At 29.2% G+C, this 15,223-nt stretch overlaps 1 protein-coding gene across 1 annotated transcript in view; it reads left to right on the top strand.

The window, feature by feature from the left end:
* Window positions 1–43: 43 nt before the first annotated feature.
* The window catches only part of LOC107437051 (ATP-binding cassette sub-family C member 10), a 44,159-nt gene continuing 28,979 nt past the window's right edge, over window positions 44–15,223 (top strand). The window contains exons 1-5 of the mRNA XM_071186531.1: window positions 44–1,916; window positions 4,966–5,193; window positions 7,680–7,845; window positions 9,099–9,244; window positions 10,962–11,291. Of these exons, the coding sequence (XP_071042632.1) occupies window positions 438–1,916; window positions 4,966–5,193; window positions 7,680–7,845; window positions 9,099–9,244; window positions 10,962–11,291 (2,349 nt within the window). The 5' untranslated portion in view covers window positions 44–437. The remainder of the gene's footprint in view (window positions 1,917–4,965; window positions 5,194–7,679; window positions 7,846–9,098; window positions 9,245–10,961; window positions 11,292–15,223) is intronic.

Below are 15,223 nucleotides of genomic sequence, written 5' to 3' on the forward strand. Positions count from 1 at the left end.
ATGTAAGCTACATTTAAAAACTCTTCTGATACTAAGTTATTTAAGGTGAATCCGTCACCAACTAGAGTGGTTTTGGTATTTTCAAAACAAGTTCTTAATTTTTTTTCTTCTCAAAATGGTTTCAATTTTTAAGTTATTAATAAAACTTCTCATTTCTCCAACAGAGGACACTATACTTCTTTTTCCAAAATTAGTTCTTTTTCTTGGAATAGTAAAAATTCTTCATAATTCTTAAATTTGTTAGCCAATCAATAATTAAGATGATTCGGAACTGATGAACGAAAGTTTTCTAAATCGTCTGTATAGAGGAAAATTTATTGAAAATTCTAATCAGTTCTGAGAAATAATAAGAAAATTCTTCAGACAGTTGTTCTCTCTTCAGAAAAATAACTGTAGTATATATATATGTTGGAGATATTTATACTTTTGCAAAAAATATGAATTCATCAATTTACTTAATTTTGGACTCCCTATGTGGTGAAAACTTTTATATCTGGGATTACAAAAATAAGTATTTTAGTAAATGTTTCAGACAGTTGAGTTTCATTTATCCTGCATTTATCCTTTTTATTATTAGTACATCATATTATCTTGGATTTAGTAATTATAGACATATTGCCCGAACTAAATCCGATAAATTAATTATTTCTGCTAGAATTTTAATCTCATCTATTATATTACTTACATCAAATGTAGGCTATTATTTTATTTATTTGAAAGTGAAAACAGTAGCATCTGTTGATATAATTCAAATCATTTTGTGCTTAGTAGCTTGGCTTTTGCATATTGGTTTCTTAAGGAAATTGATGTCCAATATTTGTTACAGTATAAGAGGTCCCACTGCGATTGTCGTTTCAGTTTTTATTTGTTTTATTGTGTCCATATATGATTTCTATAATCATTACAGACAATATGCATTTGCTTCTTCAGATAAGTTTCAGATTATATGTATTACATTCCAGTTAATTTACATTTTGACTCTTTATCCTAACAAAATCAGACGAAATAATGTGTTGGTAAATGAAAATAGCAGTGAAACAGAACCTCTGATGAATTCTGTTGTTTTCCGTTATTATGGATGCGAAAATAACACTGATCAAGATCTCGGAGTGGCGGAAGATCCGAAGCGGATATTTTCTACCTTATTTTTTTCCTGGGTTAATCCTTTGATGTTAAAAGGCTACAACCAAAATCTGAATACTGTTGAGGATTTATACAGTCTGCCAAATAGTTTATTATCTATGAATATCTATAAGCAAATATCATTGCTATCACCTTCCTTAAACGAGGAAAACGATTATGTTAGATTTTTTTGCTGGTCTATTTCTAAAAAATCGTTTCACCTTGTCAAAGACCTTCATAAACTGTTTGCCTGTGAATTTTATTTAATTGGTTTTTTGAAATTTCTAACGGATTGCCTTATTTTCGGAGGACCCCTATTATTGAATTCCTTAGTGTCTCTACTAGAGTCACCAGAGAATGATTCAAAAATTGGCTATTACTACGCCTTAGGCTTATTCCTAATAACATTTACCTCTGCTATTATTTCATTGCAATATAATTACTTAATTAATCGTATTGGATTAAAATTGAAAACATCTTTAATGATTTTGGTGTATAAGAAAGTTCTTTCTTTAAATAAAGTTTCAATGTCCAATGCTAGTTCTGGAGAAATAATGAATTACTTAAGTACAGATACCGATCGTATTGTTAATTTCTGCCAAAGTTTTCATTTGTTTTGGAGTTTACCCCTTCAAATTATAGTGGCTTTGATTCTTTTATATCAACAAATAAGGTACTGTTTCTTCATTGGAGTGGCTTTTATGTTATTTGTGATACCATTAAATCAATATGTTGCCAAAAAAATTGCTGTTTACAGTAATTTAATGATGACTGCTAAAGACAAAAGAATTAAGGTATTTCATTTCTATTGCATATTTTGTTATTTTTAGATATAGTCAGAGGCCATACTTACTTAAAAGGAAAAACTTTCTGCAAACATTAAATCTCAATTAAAACAACCTTCCACTAGCAATTGATTTTTTTTTTTAAAAAATTTGTTTGAAATGTGAGCAAAATTTGTTTTAAAATCACAGTTTTTTAACATTTAAATTCTTATAAAACTCTATTTTGATTTATACTTCTGGGATGAGTTAGGTAAAGACGCTGAAATTAGAAATTCAAAAATGTAATGAGCGAAAACACTTTTTAAATACTTTAAAAATTGCAGAAATTTGATCAAGAAAGAAGTTTATGTAAGAAGCATTTATCCCTAGAATCTTATCAGAATTTTTTTTAGAAATTGTGTGAATATGAATCTCAATGTGAAATTTGTAAATCTTGGGAATAGGTATGTCGGTTTTAAATTATTAAATCACGTGAATAAATATCTCAATCTTGGTGCGTAGTGTTTTTAAAAAGTGCTTATTTTTGTTTTTTAGAAGCTCTTTGCTTTTTTCATGGTGTTTTTAAAAAGTTTTTAATTTTCAAAAATGAGATTTTTTTCTTTGCCATGTCGAATTTCACTACCTATTATGCAAAAGCGTGGTTTTCACATTATTCAATTCTGCATTTTCACAATTAATTCAACCACAATCCATTACGGCGTACTGTCGGTCCGTAACATAAGATATTGCCAATCATGTTACATGCTTGAGGAAATACTTAGGAGTTCGCGTGTTTGTCTACTGAGCTGGGTTCGGTAAGATTCTTGCACTCTCATGTGTAACTCTGCTGCATTTTGTAACATATTCTCAATTTTAGGCTTCATTTTTCATCCTCTGAAAGCGAACCGAAAAATCTCTCATCTTTTTATGGTTGCTAATATAATGATAATTTAAAAAAAGGGTTCTTTGTGAGAAATTAGTTATTTTATCATGATCATGTAAAAGTCTTTGAAAATTATTTTGCATTTTCCATCTTTAAGGGCTTTAAAAAAAGAAAATAAGCACCTTTTAAAAACGCTACGCACCATGTTAAAGGGTTATTTTATTTTATTTAAAATATTGATTTTCTGCCTTTTCACTAGAAATTTATATCTCCTTAATTTATATCTGTTTTTCAAGAATTTGACTTCTGCTACACCCATTCATAAATCCGCTGATCATAATTTTGACCTGAATTAGAGAGCAATCACTCTCCAATTCAGTACCCCCAGAGGTCTTTATTTGTTATGGGAACACGGAGGACATTGCGAATTGACAGATTTAACGAGCATCATTCACCATTTATTATACGGGGAGTCTTCAGCCGGTGGGGTTCGAACCAGGGCTCCTAATTTATTCAATTTTTTTTTTAAAAAATCAGTTTTTTTTTTATTTAAATCGGATTTTTTTGATTTAAATCAAATTTTTTTGATTTTCATTCAAATACACTGTAAGAACTTTGATTTATGATTAAAAAAACTTTATAAATGTTTAATCAAAATTAAATTTATATTAAAACTATATTATAACAATATTTTAGAAGCTCTAACTTACTAAAATGATTTTTCATTATAATACATAGCTCTGAATGCATAGCAACCATTTTGAAACAAATGCATGATTGAAATTTAAAGACTAGATCAGATAGAGAATTTAAAGAATACCTCAAGGGTCTGTCTAGGTTTTTCTGAGAGGTACCTATTTTGTGAAAAGTTAGATATAATTTGTGAAAATTAAAAATTATATTGAAAAATCAACACAAATATTGTAAAAATATGGATTTATCGTTTTTTACGAGACGGAAAAATAAAATTTTAAGAAAAAAGTATTTTGTGAAATTATTTTACTGTTTTTCCTAAAGTTGAATTTGTGAAGGTACTGCTAAACGGTAGTAAATTTGGCTTGAAAAGACCCCTGTACTTTAACTATTAAAACAAACTTTCAATTAGCAAACCAAAATTTTAATTTAAAATTGTGATTTCTTTTTTTTCCTCTTGATTTTTAAAATGAAAAAATAAATGTTAACGATTGTGTTTATAAATGTAGTCATTCATCAAAAAATAAATAAATATTTAATCTATCTATTTTTATATTAAAATATTCATTTTTAATTCTTTATCAAATTAGATAAGTTAAGCAAAAAAAAAAAAAAAAAATTTAAAAATCTATGTAACTACTCATTGGAATTTTTTTTCACAAAATTTCTTTATAAAAAATCAGATAATGTCGAAGATACTGTAAACATATTATGAGAAAAAAAATACCAGTTAATAACCCTACTGCTTCAAATAGACTTTGAAAGAGAAGAATGACGCTATATCAGGAAAAAAAATATCTGAATTCATCAGCCTTTTTTAAAATTTTTTTTTCTGTTTTTGGCATATTACAGTAATTTCTTTTTAATATAACCTCAAGCTTCCGATATATACATTTTCCACCAATAAAATATAATGTAGATTTTATTTCCATGCTTTTTCATTCAAAAGGCAGAATTTTAATTAACGTTATTTGCATTATTTTTTGAAAAAAATTCATGTTTATTAAATAATTTCTACAGCTATGCAAGCCTATATTAAGACAGCATTAAATGTTTACTTTAATCTGTACTTTCAATCTCAAGAATCAAAAGATTTTTAAAAATGTAATTTCAAATGTGTTGGAATTTAACACACACCAAGAAAGAAAGTAATTTCGTTAACTAAAATTAATTAATACTGCAATTTATTTAAAATAAATTTTAAAACTAAGAAAAGAAAATAATAAAAGTATCAATAATTTAAAACACTGTTTTTTAGCTTTTAAAATCAATATATATATATAAAAAAAATAGTTGATTTAAATCAATGATTTTTTAAAAAAATAATTTAATTTAAATCAGGATTTAAATTGTGATTTAAATCAAGCTGATTTGAATCAACAAACCCTGAACTTATCATTAATAAACATGTATTTTTTAATGTAAACCTGTTTAATTATTAATTTTTCTTTTCTAAAGTAGCTTTTAATTTTTTTTTTTTAAAATTCCATAAACTACTTTCAGATGATGAATGAAATAATATCCGGAATCAGGATCATCAAGATGAATGTTTGGGAAACTATATTCCTAAGGAAACTTGCTCTGATCCGTCAAAGTGAAGTGAAATACTTAAAAAAGCGTAAATACTTAGATGCAATCTGCGTGTACTTTTGGGCTACGACTCCTGTCTTCATGTCTTTCCTCACATTTACTTTATATGCTCTATTAGGTTACAGTTTGTCTGCTTCAAAGGTTAGTTTTTAGCAAAAATTTAGTCTTTAGCAAGGTAACAAGATTATGGGTGGTGTTTAGTACACTAGGGTGCGCTGCAAGCTCTTGACTGCCTATATTTCCGGATTGCCGTTTTTTCTGTGTGTTTGAAGCCATTTGGCTCACAATGTGATCATTGTGTTTTGAGACTCTCTTGTGTAGTATTTCTTGTATATGTGAATTTGTTAACTTTGTGTTTAAAAAGGAATCATTTTAAGACTCGTCATTTGAAGACCTGTCATTTTCAGATGTAAGAATTGTCATTTGAAAAAAGAATCATTAGTAAACGCTTCTTACCTTGTGAACAATATACCAACTTCAAAATTTAAAACTAAATGATAATTTGTCAAATGAACTTAATCTCATTGCTCGAACAATATATTAACACTAACGTATGATGGTGTACGGCTTGCAAAGGACAAACAGTAAAAACATATAAAAAGAAGCCTAATCAGATCTGCCAAAAAAGCGAGTTCTTTCTAAATCTAGCAACCATGTCACCTTTTTTAACAACATATGTCTAAAAACTAGTACAAATTTTCACTTCAAACTCACCAGATTTACTTAATATCATTTATATCTTATGAAATACAGCAGATTTGAGCTCAGAAATTATATAATTTATTTCTTTCATTAAAAACAAAATTATCTGTTTGGAAATATTGCCTCACAGAATAAACTGTAAAAAGCAATTGTATACTTTCTAAGTGGAAGTAGAGCGAGTCAAGAGCTTGAGATTGTTGTTGTTTGCATTTGTATTGAAAACATCATGCATAAAACAACTGGGGTGCAGCACTTACTCTTTATGGGAGTGCGAGTGTTCCATACTTTGATTCTGGTAAATTTAGAAACTACAAGTCCTTAGTACAAATGCAAATTTCTGAGTGAGTCCTTTTTCAGTAAAAGCAGATCCTTACATAAAAAAATAAATTCTCTACCTCTTTATCCATCTATTAGTATGTTCATTCATAATTATTCTCTGTATTGATTAACAAAACAAAGAATTTCAAAACAGGACTTTTGTTATGACAACTGGTTTAGAACAAGAAGAATATTTGAACAAACAAGTTTTTCAATTATAACTGATCTGACACTTGCATCAAGGAAAAACAATATGATTCGATAATCTGAATTATAATTTGCACTTTTAGCTATAAATCAAAAAGAAACAGATTTTGTTCTATATATATTTAAAGTTTAATTATACTTTTGAAAACATAAATCAGCTCTCGTGATATTTTTTTCACACTTGAGAATTACACTTCACAACTCATTTTTCATGCTCACTCAAACAGGTTGGCATATTTGCATTTTTTCCGGAAACAGATACTGGAGACAGAACATGAAAATTGTACTAAGCACTTGTACTGCATATTTGTTGTTTTGAAATCTTGCACCAAGGTACTAGTACTGCATCCTTGTTGTTTTATGATCTTACTCCCAGGAATGAGATTTTGTAAATAATATGAGATATCCACTTTATTTTATCATTGACCTTAATTTCTAATATTTTTGTAATATTTCCAAGTATATTGAAAAATTAATAAACTGTTTCAAAGTTTTTAATGTCTTTAGAATGTTTAAAAGCTAATAAAATCAAACTTCAAATCCATGTAATGAGTAAGATCAATTGGTAATTTCATTTTTTAACGTTTCTTGTAGGGGTCATTCACTAATTAATTTCTGTTAAGTTTGGCCAATGCTTTTAAGTTGGTAAATGTATTTTCGTTTTTGTAAAGTTTTGCTTTCATAAAGTAAATACAAATATTTTCCTTTGAATGGTAATGAATTAGTTTACAGTTGTCTGTTTTTTGATTTGTCTGATTTTGATAAATATCTTTGTGAAATTAATATTAAAAGAATTTTTTTTAAATTTTCTAAATTGGGTTTTATCAGTTTTAAATGGAATAAAACTAAATTTTGGAAACTGATACTTTGTGCCAGTGATTAAATTTCATTAATTTCTCCCCTTGATTTCAGATTTTCTAACTTTCATCATAACAAAACCAGGGTTGTCACCCCACAGGAAAAACAGGGAAAAACTGGAAATTTAAAAGTCATCTAAAATAACAGGGAAAATGCACGGAAATTTGAGTTTTTCTTTACAAACAGGGAATTTTATTTCTTATTTTTGTCTTTAAGAAAATTCAGATCCCTCAAAGCATAATCTATTGGGATATTTAAGGTGATAGTTCGTCTACGTTATATTATTTCATTTATTATAAGCATTATCATTTTATGTTAAGGTGTTTCTTATTCCTCTAAGTTTTTCCAGCAACTAAAACTAGCATTGTTATCCTAATATAGCTCACAAGAGTGCTGTGTATGTGTGTTTCCTCTTAATATATTGTGTATAATATGTACATGGAAAACACAGGGAATTTTTTTTCTTCCAAATATGAGTGGTAACCCTGAAAACAGATAATAATTATGTTATCTCAGTGTTTTATTTTTATAAATATATTTAGGTATTTACTTGTGTTGCACTCTTCAACATCTTGATTATGCCTTTAAATGCTTTTCCATGGGTTCTGAATGGAATTGTGGAAGCCTGGATTTCAGTTAAGCGGTTAAGTGGTTTTCTACTACTCCCAAATTTAGATGTACCAAAATATTATTCAAAGATTAATAATGGTAAGTATCTCAAAGTCTTTCATTGTGGTACGCATTTTTGGGCATTGAACTGAATAACTGGAATTGACTCAATAACTGAACTCCTGAAGGTTAAAACTATGCAAAAATCTATTATTCGGCTAAAAGCAATTAATTAATTTTTTTTAACGGCAGACACTGAATTTTGCCACAGATACGCATTTATAGGGTGGGCCATATTCACGCATTACCCAATAGAGAACAACACACGAAGAGAAACACCCATGCCCTGAGCGGGATTCGAACCCACAAACATTGGCTTCACAGTGAGGCGTGCTGACCTCTCAGCTCCCTGGCTAAAGTAATTAATGTGCTCCTATCAAGACTTATACTCAACATACTTAATATTGTTGAAGATGTCTAGTGATAGTTCTGTTTAAATTAGTGTAAGTTTGATGTTACTCTACTCCCAGATAATAAGCTAAGTTCTGGATCTGCGGAGGCTACAGCAATTTAAATGCATATTTATGCTCGCTTTTGAATTTCAGATTTCTATTATAAAAAGAAACATAAAGAAAAAAAATAACATAACTTCAGCTGACACAGAAAATATAAATTTAATTTAATTCACAATTGAGTTAGTTGTTCATTCTAAAGAAAGGAATTAAATCTCATAAATCCTCCTTCATATTTGATCTTAAATAATTTTAAATGCATTTTAATACAGTATTATGATAACCCTTTCATAACCTAGTTTTTATCTTTTTATCTCCCTGATTTCTCCCCACTTCCACCATTAAACTGAGAGTATCGGCTTTACAATTGGTAAAAATAATTTTTTCGAATTTAGCCTTCAAAGGCAACCTACGTACTGTCACGTTTTTTCAAATCAAATTTTGTCAAGTTTTTTTATTAAATGTTTCAGTTGTATCAGGAAACGAACATTTTTATTGTTGTTGAAAAAATTGAGTGTAAACCTCTAGTTTGAGTGAATTTTGTTTCAGTTGCACAAGACTGTTAAGCTTTTCACCATAGCAGTCCAAATTGACATCAGTAGCAGTTCAACTTATCAAAAAGCCAAAGTAAACCAGATGCTAATATAAAGAATTATCTGATTTCTGAAACCAGCACATTTAACTTTTTCTGTTCGTTTCTGTGTAAAAGTGTAGGAAAATTTTGTTAAAAAATTCTTTTCCTATTGTTCTTTTTATGCGTATACCCATTTGGGTACTTGGATTGTATATTGTGTATAATATTGTTTGCTTTACTGAGATTGTTTTATTCTTATTTTTAAGGAGAAAATACAGCTTTAGAGATTATAAATGGGACATTTGTATACTCCGAGCAACCAAGAAAAGATTTTAATAATATGCTTGTACAGCAAGATGCTGCAAGGTCTTCTGGCTTTTGTCTTGGTCCATTGGATATAAAGTTATACAAGGTAAAAAAAATGTCAGCGTTTTTGTATTAAATATGAAATTAATGAATGTCTTTTTTGTTTCATTTGAAATAAACGTCTCTCACACTCACAGTGGTGTCAACTAATATGATCTGTCCATAATCGTCCCCCCAGTGGACTGATTGTAAAGATTCGGTTCCCAGTAGAACACTGAAACCAAGCATCACTGGCTGTGGTCAGTTAGCGGGTGGGTTACCTCTTTAATCAGCTTGAGTAGGGACCGAAGGCGTGCGGTATCGGTCCTCTTTAAACGGTTCTTCCGTAAAGTGCTCAACTTCGCATGCAGGTCGTCGAGCTACCAAAGCGGAGGAGCCATCCCCTTTGCAGAGGATCAAAATTGTGATAGCATGTCTTCGGATCCTCGTAGGGGATGTTTCCCAGACCGTTGCCAATAGCCCATTGTGCAGCTCTAGAGTGACGTAAATAAAATACCTACATTCTCAACTGTCCATAATCATATTTCATGAAGAAATTTATAGTCTTTGGGTTGAATAATTGAAATTATGTTTTTAGAGAATTTTCATTATTATCTATTTCTTTGTTATTGTACTTTTGATTTCTGATAGTTAGTTTTTAAAGTTGGCACCATTCCATTTCAAATTCTTTTCTAGAAAATTGAGTTCAGAAGTCTAATGGGCATTCAATTCAATCGTATTATCACTGAACATTTTCTTGACAAATTTGTGTATTCAATGTGTTATGATGCATAATTGTTCAGCCCGATCTAGATCCATTGGCACATTCCAATGCATATCCTTGTTCTTGAAAGATCACCAATATTGAGTTAATTTTGATACTTATTGGGGCTGAAATGAAATTGTTGCTTAGGAAAAGTACTTTACTCTATTATATAAATATACGTATATAACTTAATGAATGGGTGAGTGTTATTAATATAACTATTACTTTCTAATTTTCTATTTAGTGTAAATATGAATATAAATTGAAGTAGAACAAGAGAAACATGAATATAATGCAGGACTTCTTCAGGAGACATCCTGCATGCATTCATGTTGGAACTTTTTGTGAGTAACGTGTTTAACAAAGCATAAGCGTTACTTGTAAATAACTGTTGGCAAAACATAAGCGTTATTCGTGAGTAATTGTTAAACAAAACATAAGCGTTATTTTTAAATAACTACTTTGTTATTCACGAAACCAATTAGATCTTTTCTGTGAATAACTGTTTTTTCTTCAACAGTTATTCATAACAAAGTTCACTTATAAATACATGCAGGGTGTCTCCTGAAGATGTCCTGTATTATATTCATGTTTCTTTTGTTCTATTTCAATTTACTCTTGCATTTAAATTTAAGTATAATACTCCAGTTATTTTATGAATGTATTTGAAGACAAATTTTGGGTTTATGCTGCTTTATTGCTTTCCCAAATTCGTCTTAGATTTTTTAAACTACATCTTCAAACTTATTTTTAACATAATTTTTATTTCAGAATATGATTAAAATGAATGCTTATTATTTTTAATAATCTTTTCTTATTATTTTTAATCTAATTATTAGAAAAATAATTAGATTAAAAATAATAATTATAACTTAGAAGAAATATGATTAAAAATAATAAATTAGATTAAAAATGATTGAGATTATGATTAATAATTGGATCATATTCATCTCTTGAAATATTTTATTTTCTTGTCATTTTTTTAGTTTTTCAATGTATAGTAATTTTTTGTTCCTAGGGCCAATTCTTATGTGTCATTGGAAGAGTGGGTTCTGGTAAATCATCTTTTTTGTCTAGCGTTGTGGCAAATCTTAACTGCATATCAGGCGAGTTGATGATGAATGCATTTTTAAACAACCAGGGTGTTGGATTTGTGTCACAATCTTCCTGGATTCAGCAGAAAACAATAAAAGAAAACATACTCTTTGGGAAACCTTTGAATATATTGAAATATAGAAAAGTCCTTGAAGCCTGTGCGCTCTTAGAAGACCTTGAGGTAGGTTGCTATCTTAGAGCCAAATCCTTCTTTTTTAAGAAATTGCCAAATAAAGCTTATCTTTTGTTAGTTGTGTGACAATACTTATCATGATTTATAATACAGTATAACGTCTCATATCCGGACGTCCCTTTTCCGGAAGGATCGATTTCCCGGACACCTTTTAACAATCAAAATAAACAAACATCTCTTCATCTTCCCATTTCTTTAAAAAAAAAAAAAAAAAGGTCTTCTGATACGTTTTCTCTTCTAGCTTGCACTGAACCCCTGATTTATGCATTGAACCCATAAATCACAAAGGGAAAGAAGAGAAGATCTACCAAGATCATTGAGCGACTGTTAGCGACACTCCTACTCTGTATCGCAGGAAAAGAGGGAGATTTGTTTTCAAAAGACCGCAACTGCGTCCCCTCCCCTCTCTTTTCCTATGCAGCTGGCTAGTAAAAGAGGCATTTCCTGGAACCTTTTTATTGAAAGAAAAGGGTAAATGCTGGAAGCATTAACGTGGAGGGGGAGTCAAAATGGAACATTTGAATAGGTCAAAAAGGATACACGTCCTTGAGAAATATTCATTCTTCCCCTGACCATGTAATATTTAGGAGGCGGGGAAAAAAAGGGGGTAACATTCTTTCTTTAGCAGATTCTTTCAGTCATACAAGAAAAAATAAAGAGAACCCCATCACCATGCCCCGCCTTTAAGCATGATTGATAGCCAATGATTGGAGAGAAAACAATAATTTGTCACTTCCCCACCCTCAACTTGAATGATCTCCTCTCTACACTTATTTTCTTTCACAAATAAGGAGGAAATGAATTTTTCTCCTCCACCTACCCACCTTAATGAATGACGGGAATTTCCCTTTCTTGCTTGAATCATTCTAGTTAAAAATGGCAGATTATTATTTTCACAACTGTCAATTTTTTTTTCGTTATCTATATTTTAAGCAATAATTTTTTTTCCTAATATTTCATATTTGATTGATTGGATAATCTAATACCAGAACATTAGTTCAAAATGGCGGATTAATATTTTCATAACTGTCAAATTTTTTCGTTTTCTATATTTTTAGCAATAATATTTTTTTTCTAATACATATTTTATGTTTGATTGATTAGATATTCTAATACTAAAACAATATTCCCCTTAAAAATAATGTTAATTTATGTTTTGCTTCTTAGATTCAGATTGTTTATTAGATCATTTTAAGCTTTGTTTACGGTCAATTATACGGACTTCTGGAAGTCCCACCGATACGAGACGTTACACTGTATACATCTCTTTATTTTTTTAAAAAAGAGATTCATTTTGGATTTTAATATTTTTTGTTTAACACTTTTGCTTGTAAAATGTATTTTTTTTTTTGTTATCTATTGTTTGTTTTAGTAGGTATAATTCATTCATGTTTGAGTATATTTTTATAAATCTCTTTGTTTGTTTGGTGATAAGAAATAATTATTCTCTTGAAGTTGTTTATTATTTGCTGAGCTTTTTAGTTTTGTGCTCCTTGTAAATACTTCCTTATATTTGTGGCGTTATTTTTTTAAAAGTGAAATAAGTCAATTTGGAAAATGGTATAAGTCAGAGGTTTTTAAGTGTTTGAATGATTTTTAAAATAGTGGCAAAGGTTTATCAATTAAGGTGATGTTTTTAACACTATAATTTGATGAAACATCAAAATGCCACTCTATTGAAATCAGGAAAAATAAATAAATAAAAAATGAAATTAACTTTTTTGCTACAAATAGACTTGTTCTATTAAAAAAAAATAATGACTTATTTATCTAATATTGTTTATTGATGAAAGCTAAGATGTTAACTTTTACCTGTTCTCTTTTAGAAGACTTTTACACTTGAGGAATTCCTCATTTAGTTTCATATATGCTTTTAAAAAATTTAGTTTATCTTGCCATCTTTAAAATTTTTACTTATAAAATTATTTTAAAACACATCCTGGACTGTTTGAGACTTTCCAGAGAGGACATATACTTATCCCCCCTTCTGGTCCTCGATTTTCTTAGGGTCCACGGCCTGATGGAACTTGTCTGACTTCGTCAGGCATTGGACGATAAGCCACAACAACAACAAAATTTTTACTGCATGAGAAAAGTAGTTGGTTTTATTGAGACAATTTTCACGTTTGTAAAAAGGTTTCATGAATTTTGTTTATAAGAAATCACTTAAATAATTAATAGCATAATCTTCTGGCATTTAAAGATGGAATTCAAAATCTATTATTCCAAAGTGTTTAAGTGAAATAAAAAGTGTTTAAGATTGAATTCAGAATCTGTTATTCCAAGATACATTAAAATTAAATAAAAAAAATAACTAATAAATATATTCTGAAAACATTGTATTAGGGGTACCGGAAAGTAATGTCGTTTCGGAACATTAAATATTTGTTCTTAAAAAGCAATTAATTTATTTCATTCCATTTTGATTCATTTTCGATACGGCATTGAAAGGTTGTTGCTAACAAATGTGAATACATTATTGATTAAAAATAAAATCTTCATAACAAATATCAAATGCACCGAAACAACATTGCTTTCCGGTCCCCCTAATAGTTAAAAGAACTCATCCAAAAGATGTCTGTAGATGGCTGCTGTAGTTCATTTCTGTATCAAGGAAACATCCATTTTTTAAGCATTGGGGGAGGGATGCAAAGCCATGGTATATTACCAAGTTTGGCAATTCAATGACTTGAAAAACATTTCACCCAGTCGTGATTCTCCCTTGTTATTGTTTAGCTATACTTATACTGATCGAGGGCTTTGGGTAAAAGATGCACTTTACTTGATTTAAAAAACCTGTAATTAGTCTTTTTATATTAATTCTTTCTCTCAAACCTCTTTCTTTGTTTATCATCCAAAAAAAATTTTATTAAAAGATTTCATTTCATGATTAAAAACTATATCCTGTTAAAAAGAATAATGCTTACACTTCTTAAGAATAATTATCATAAAAAGTTTTTCCCTGAGGGAAGAACCCATAGTTCGATCTAAACGAGGAAAACCATTTAAAATTGTTAATTTACCCTTCTTTTTTACTTGTTGTTATGACAGAGTTAGGGATTTAGCAGCACTTTTCTCTAAAAATAAATCGCTTTGGTTTTAAGAAAAGTTTTTGATGCTCCTCTGTACAATCAAAATAATAAAATGATTCCCAACTCAGACCGGCTACCTTTTATGTGTGTATACAGGGTTCTGTTTAGAAGCAATTTGGGTTCGTTAATGGACCCTTCACACAATATCTTTTCATAAAAACGGACCCTTCACAAAATGTTTTAACTTAAAAACGGACCCTTCACAAAATGATTTTTCTTTTAATCGGACCCTTCACAAATTTATTTATCTTCATTATTATTTTGTTAATCGAATAAACCCTTTCCAGGGCAGAAAACAAGAAAGATGGATGTAAACGAATTAAGNAAATTTTTAAATTTTTTTTATGTCATGTGCTGATCGTGATTATGTGCATCTAGCGATGTTAATCATCATAATCTGAGTGCTTTGTTTTATCCTCATTTATTTCTTATTGATAATGAGTTAAGTTTTTGTTACACAATCATTTTGTTCATAGAAGGATAACTTAATCCCAAGTTTATAAGGTGTATCATTTTTATAGAGTAGATAAAAATCAAGGAAAATTTTTAGGCTTTTAGAAAACTATGAGAAAGCTGCGAGACTCTAAAAATTATAATAAAAATTCTTGAAAAAATATTTCTTGGTTTTTAAACTGAAGTTTATTTTTTCATAGTTTTTGAATGGCACAACTTTAATTTTTCTGGCTAAACTAGATAATCTATGTTAACAGAAATTCTAATGCTTTGCTATCAATGAAGTAGTATTTGGATATTTTTATTATTTAAGATAAGCTCTGTTTTACAAAATAATTTTGTAGTTTCAGTTTCTAGAACTGTTCAGAGACCTATAAAAAGTTGCATTGAACTCAAATATTGAGAAAATGAATCAAAATCAAGGATCAGTTTTGTCATTTTGGTACA

This window comes from Parasteatoda tepidariorum, chromosome 10 (assembly GCF_043381705.1).
Source record: "Parasteatoda tepidariorum isolate YZ-2023 chromosome 10, CAS_Ptep_4.0, whole genome shotgun sequence".
In the NCBI taxonomy this organism is placed as follows: Eukaryota; Metazoa; Arthropoda; class Arachnida; order Araneae; family Theridiidae; genus Parasteatoda; species Parasteatoda tepidariorum.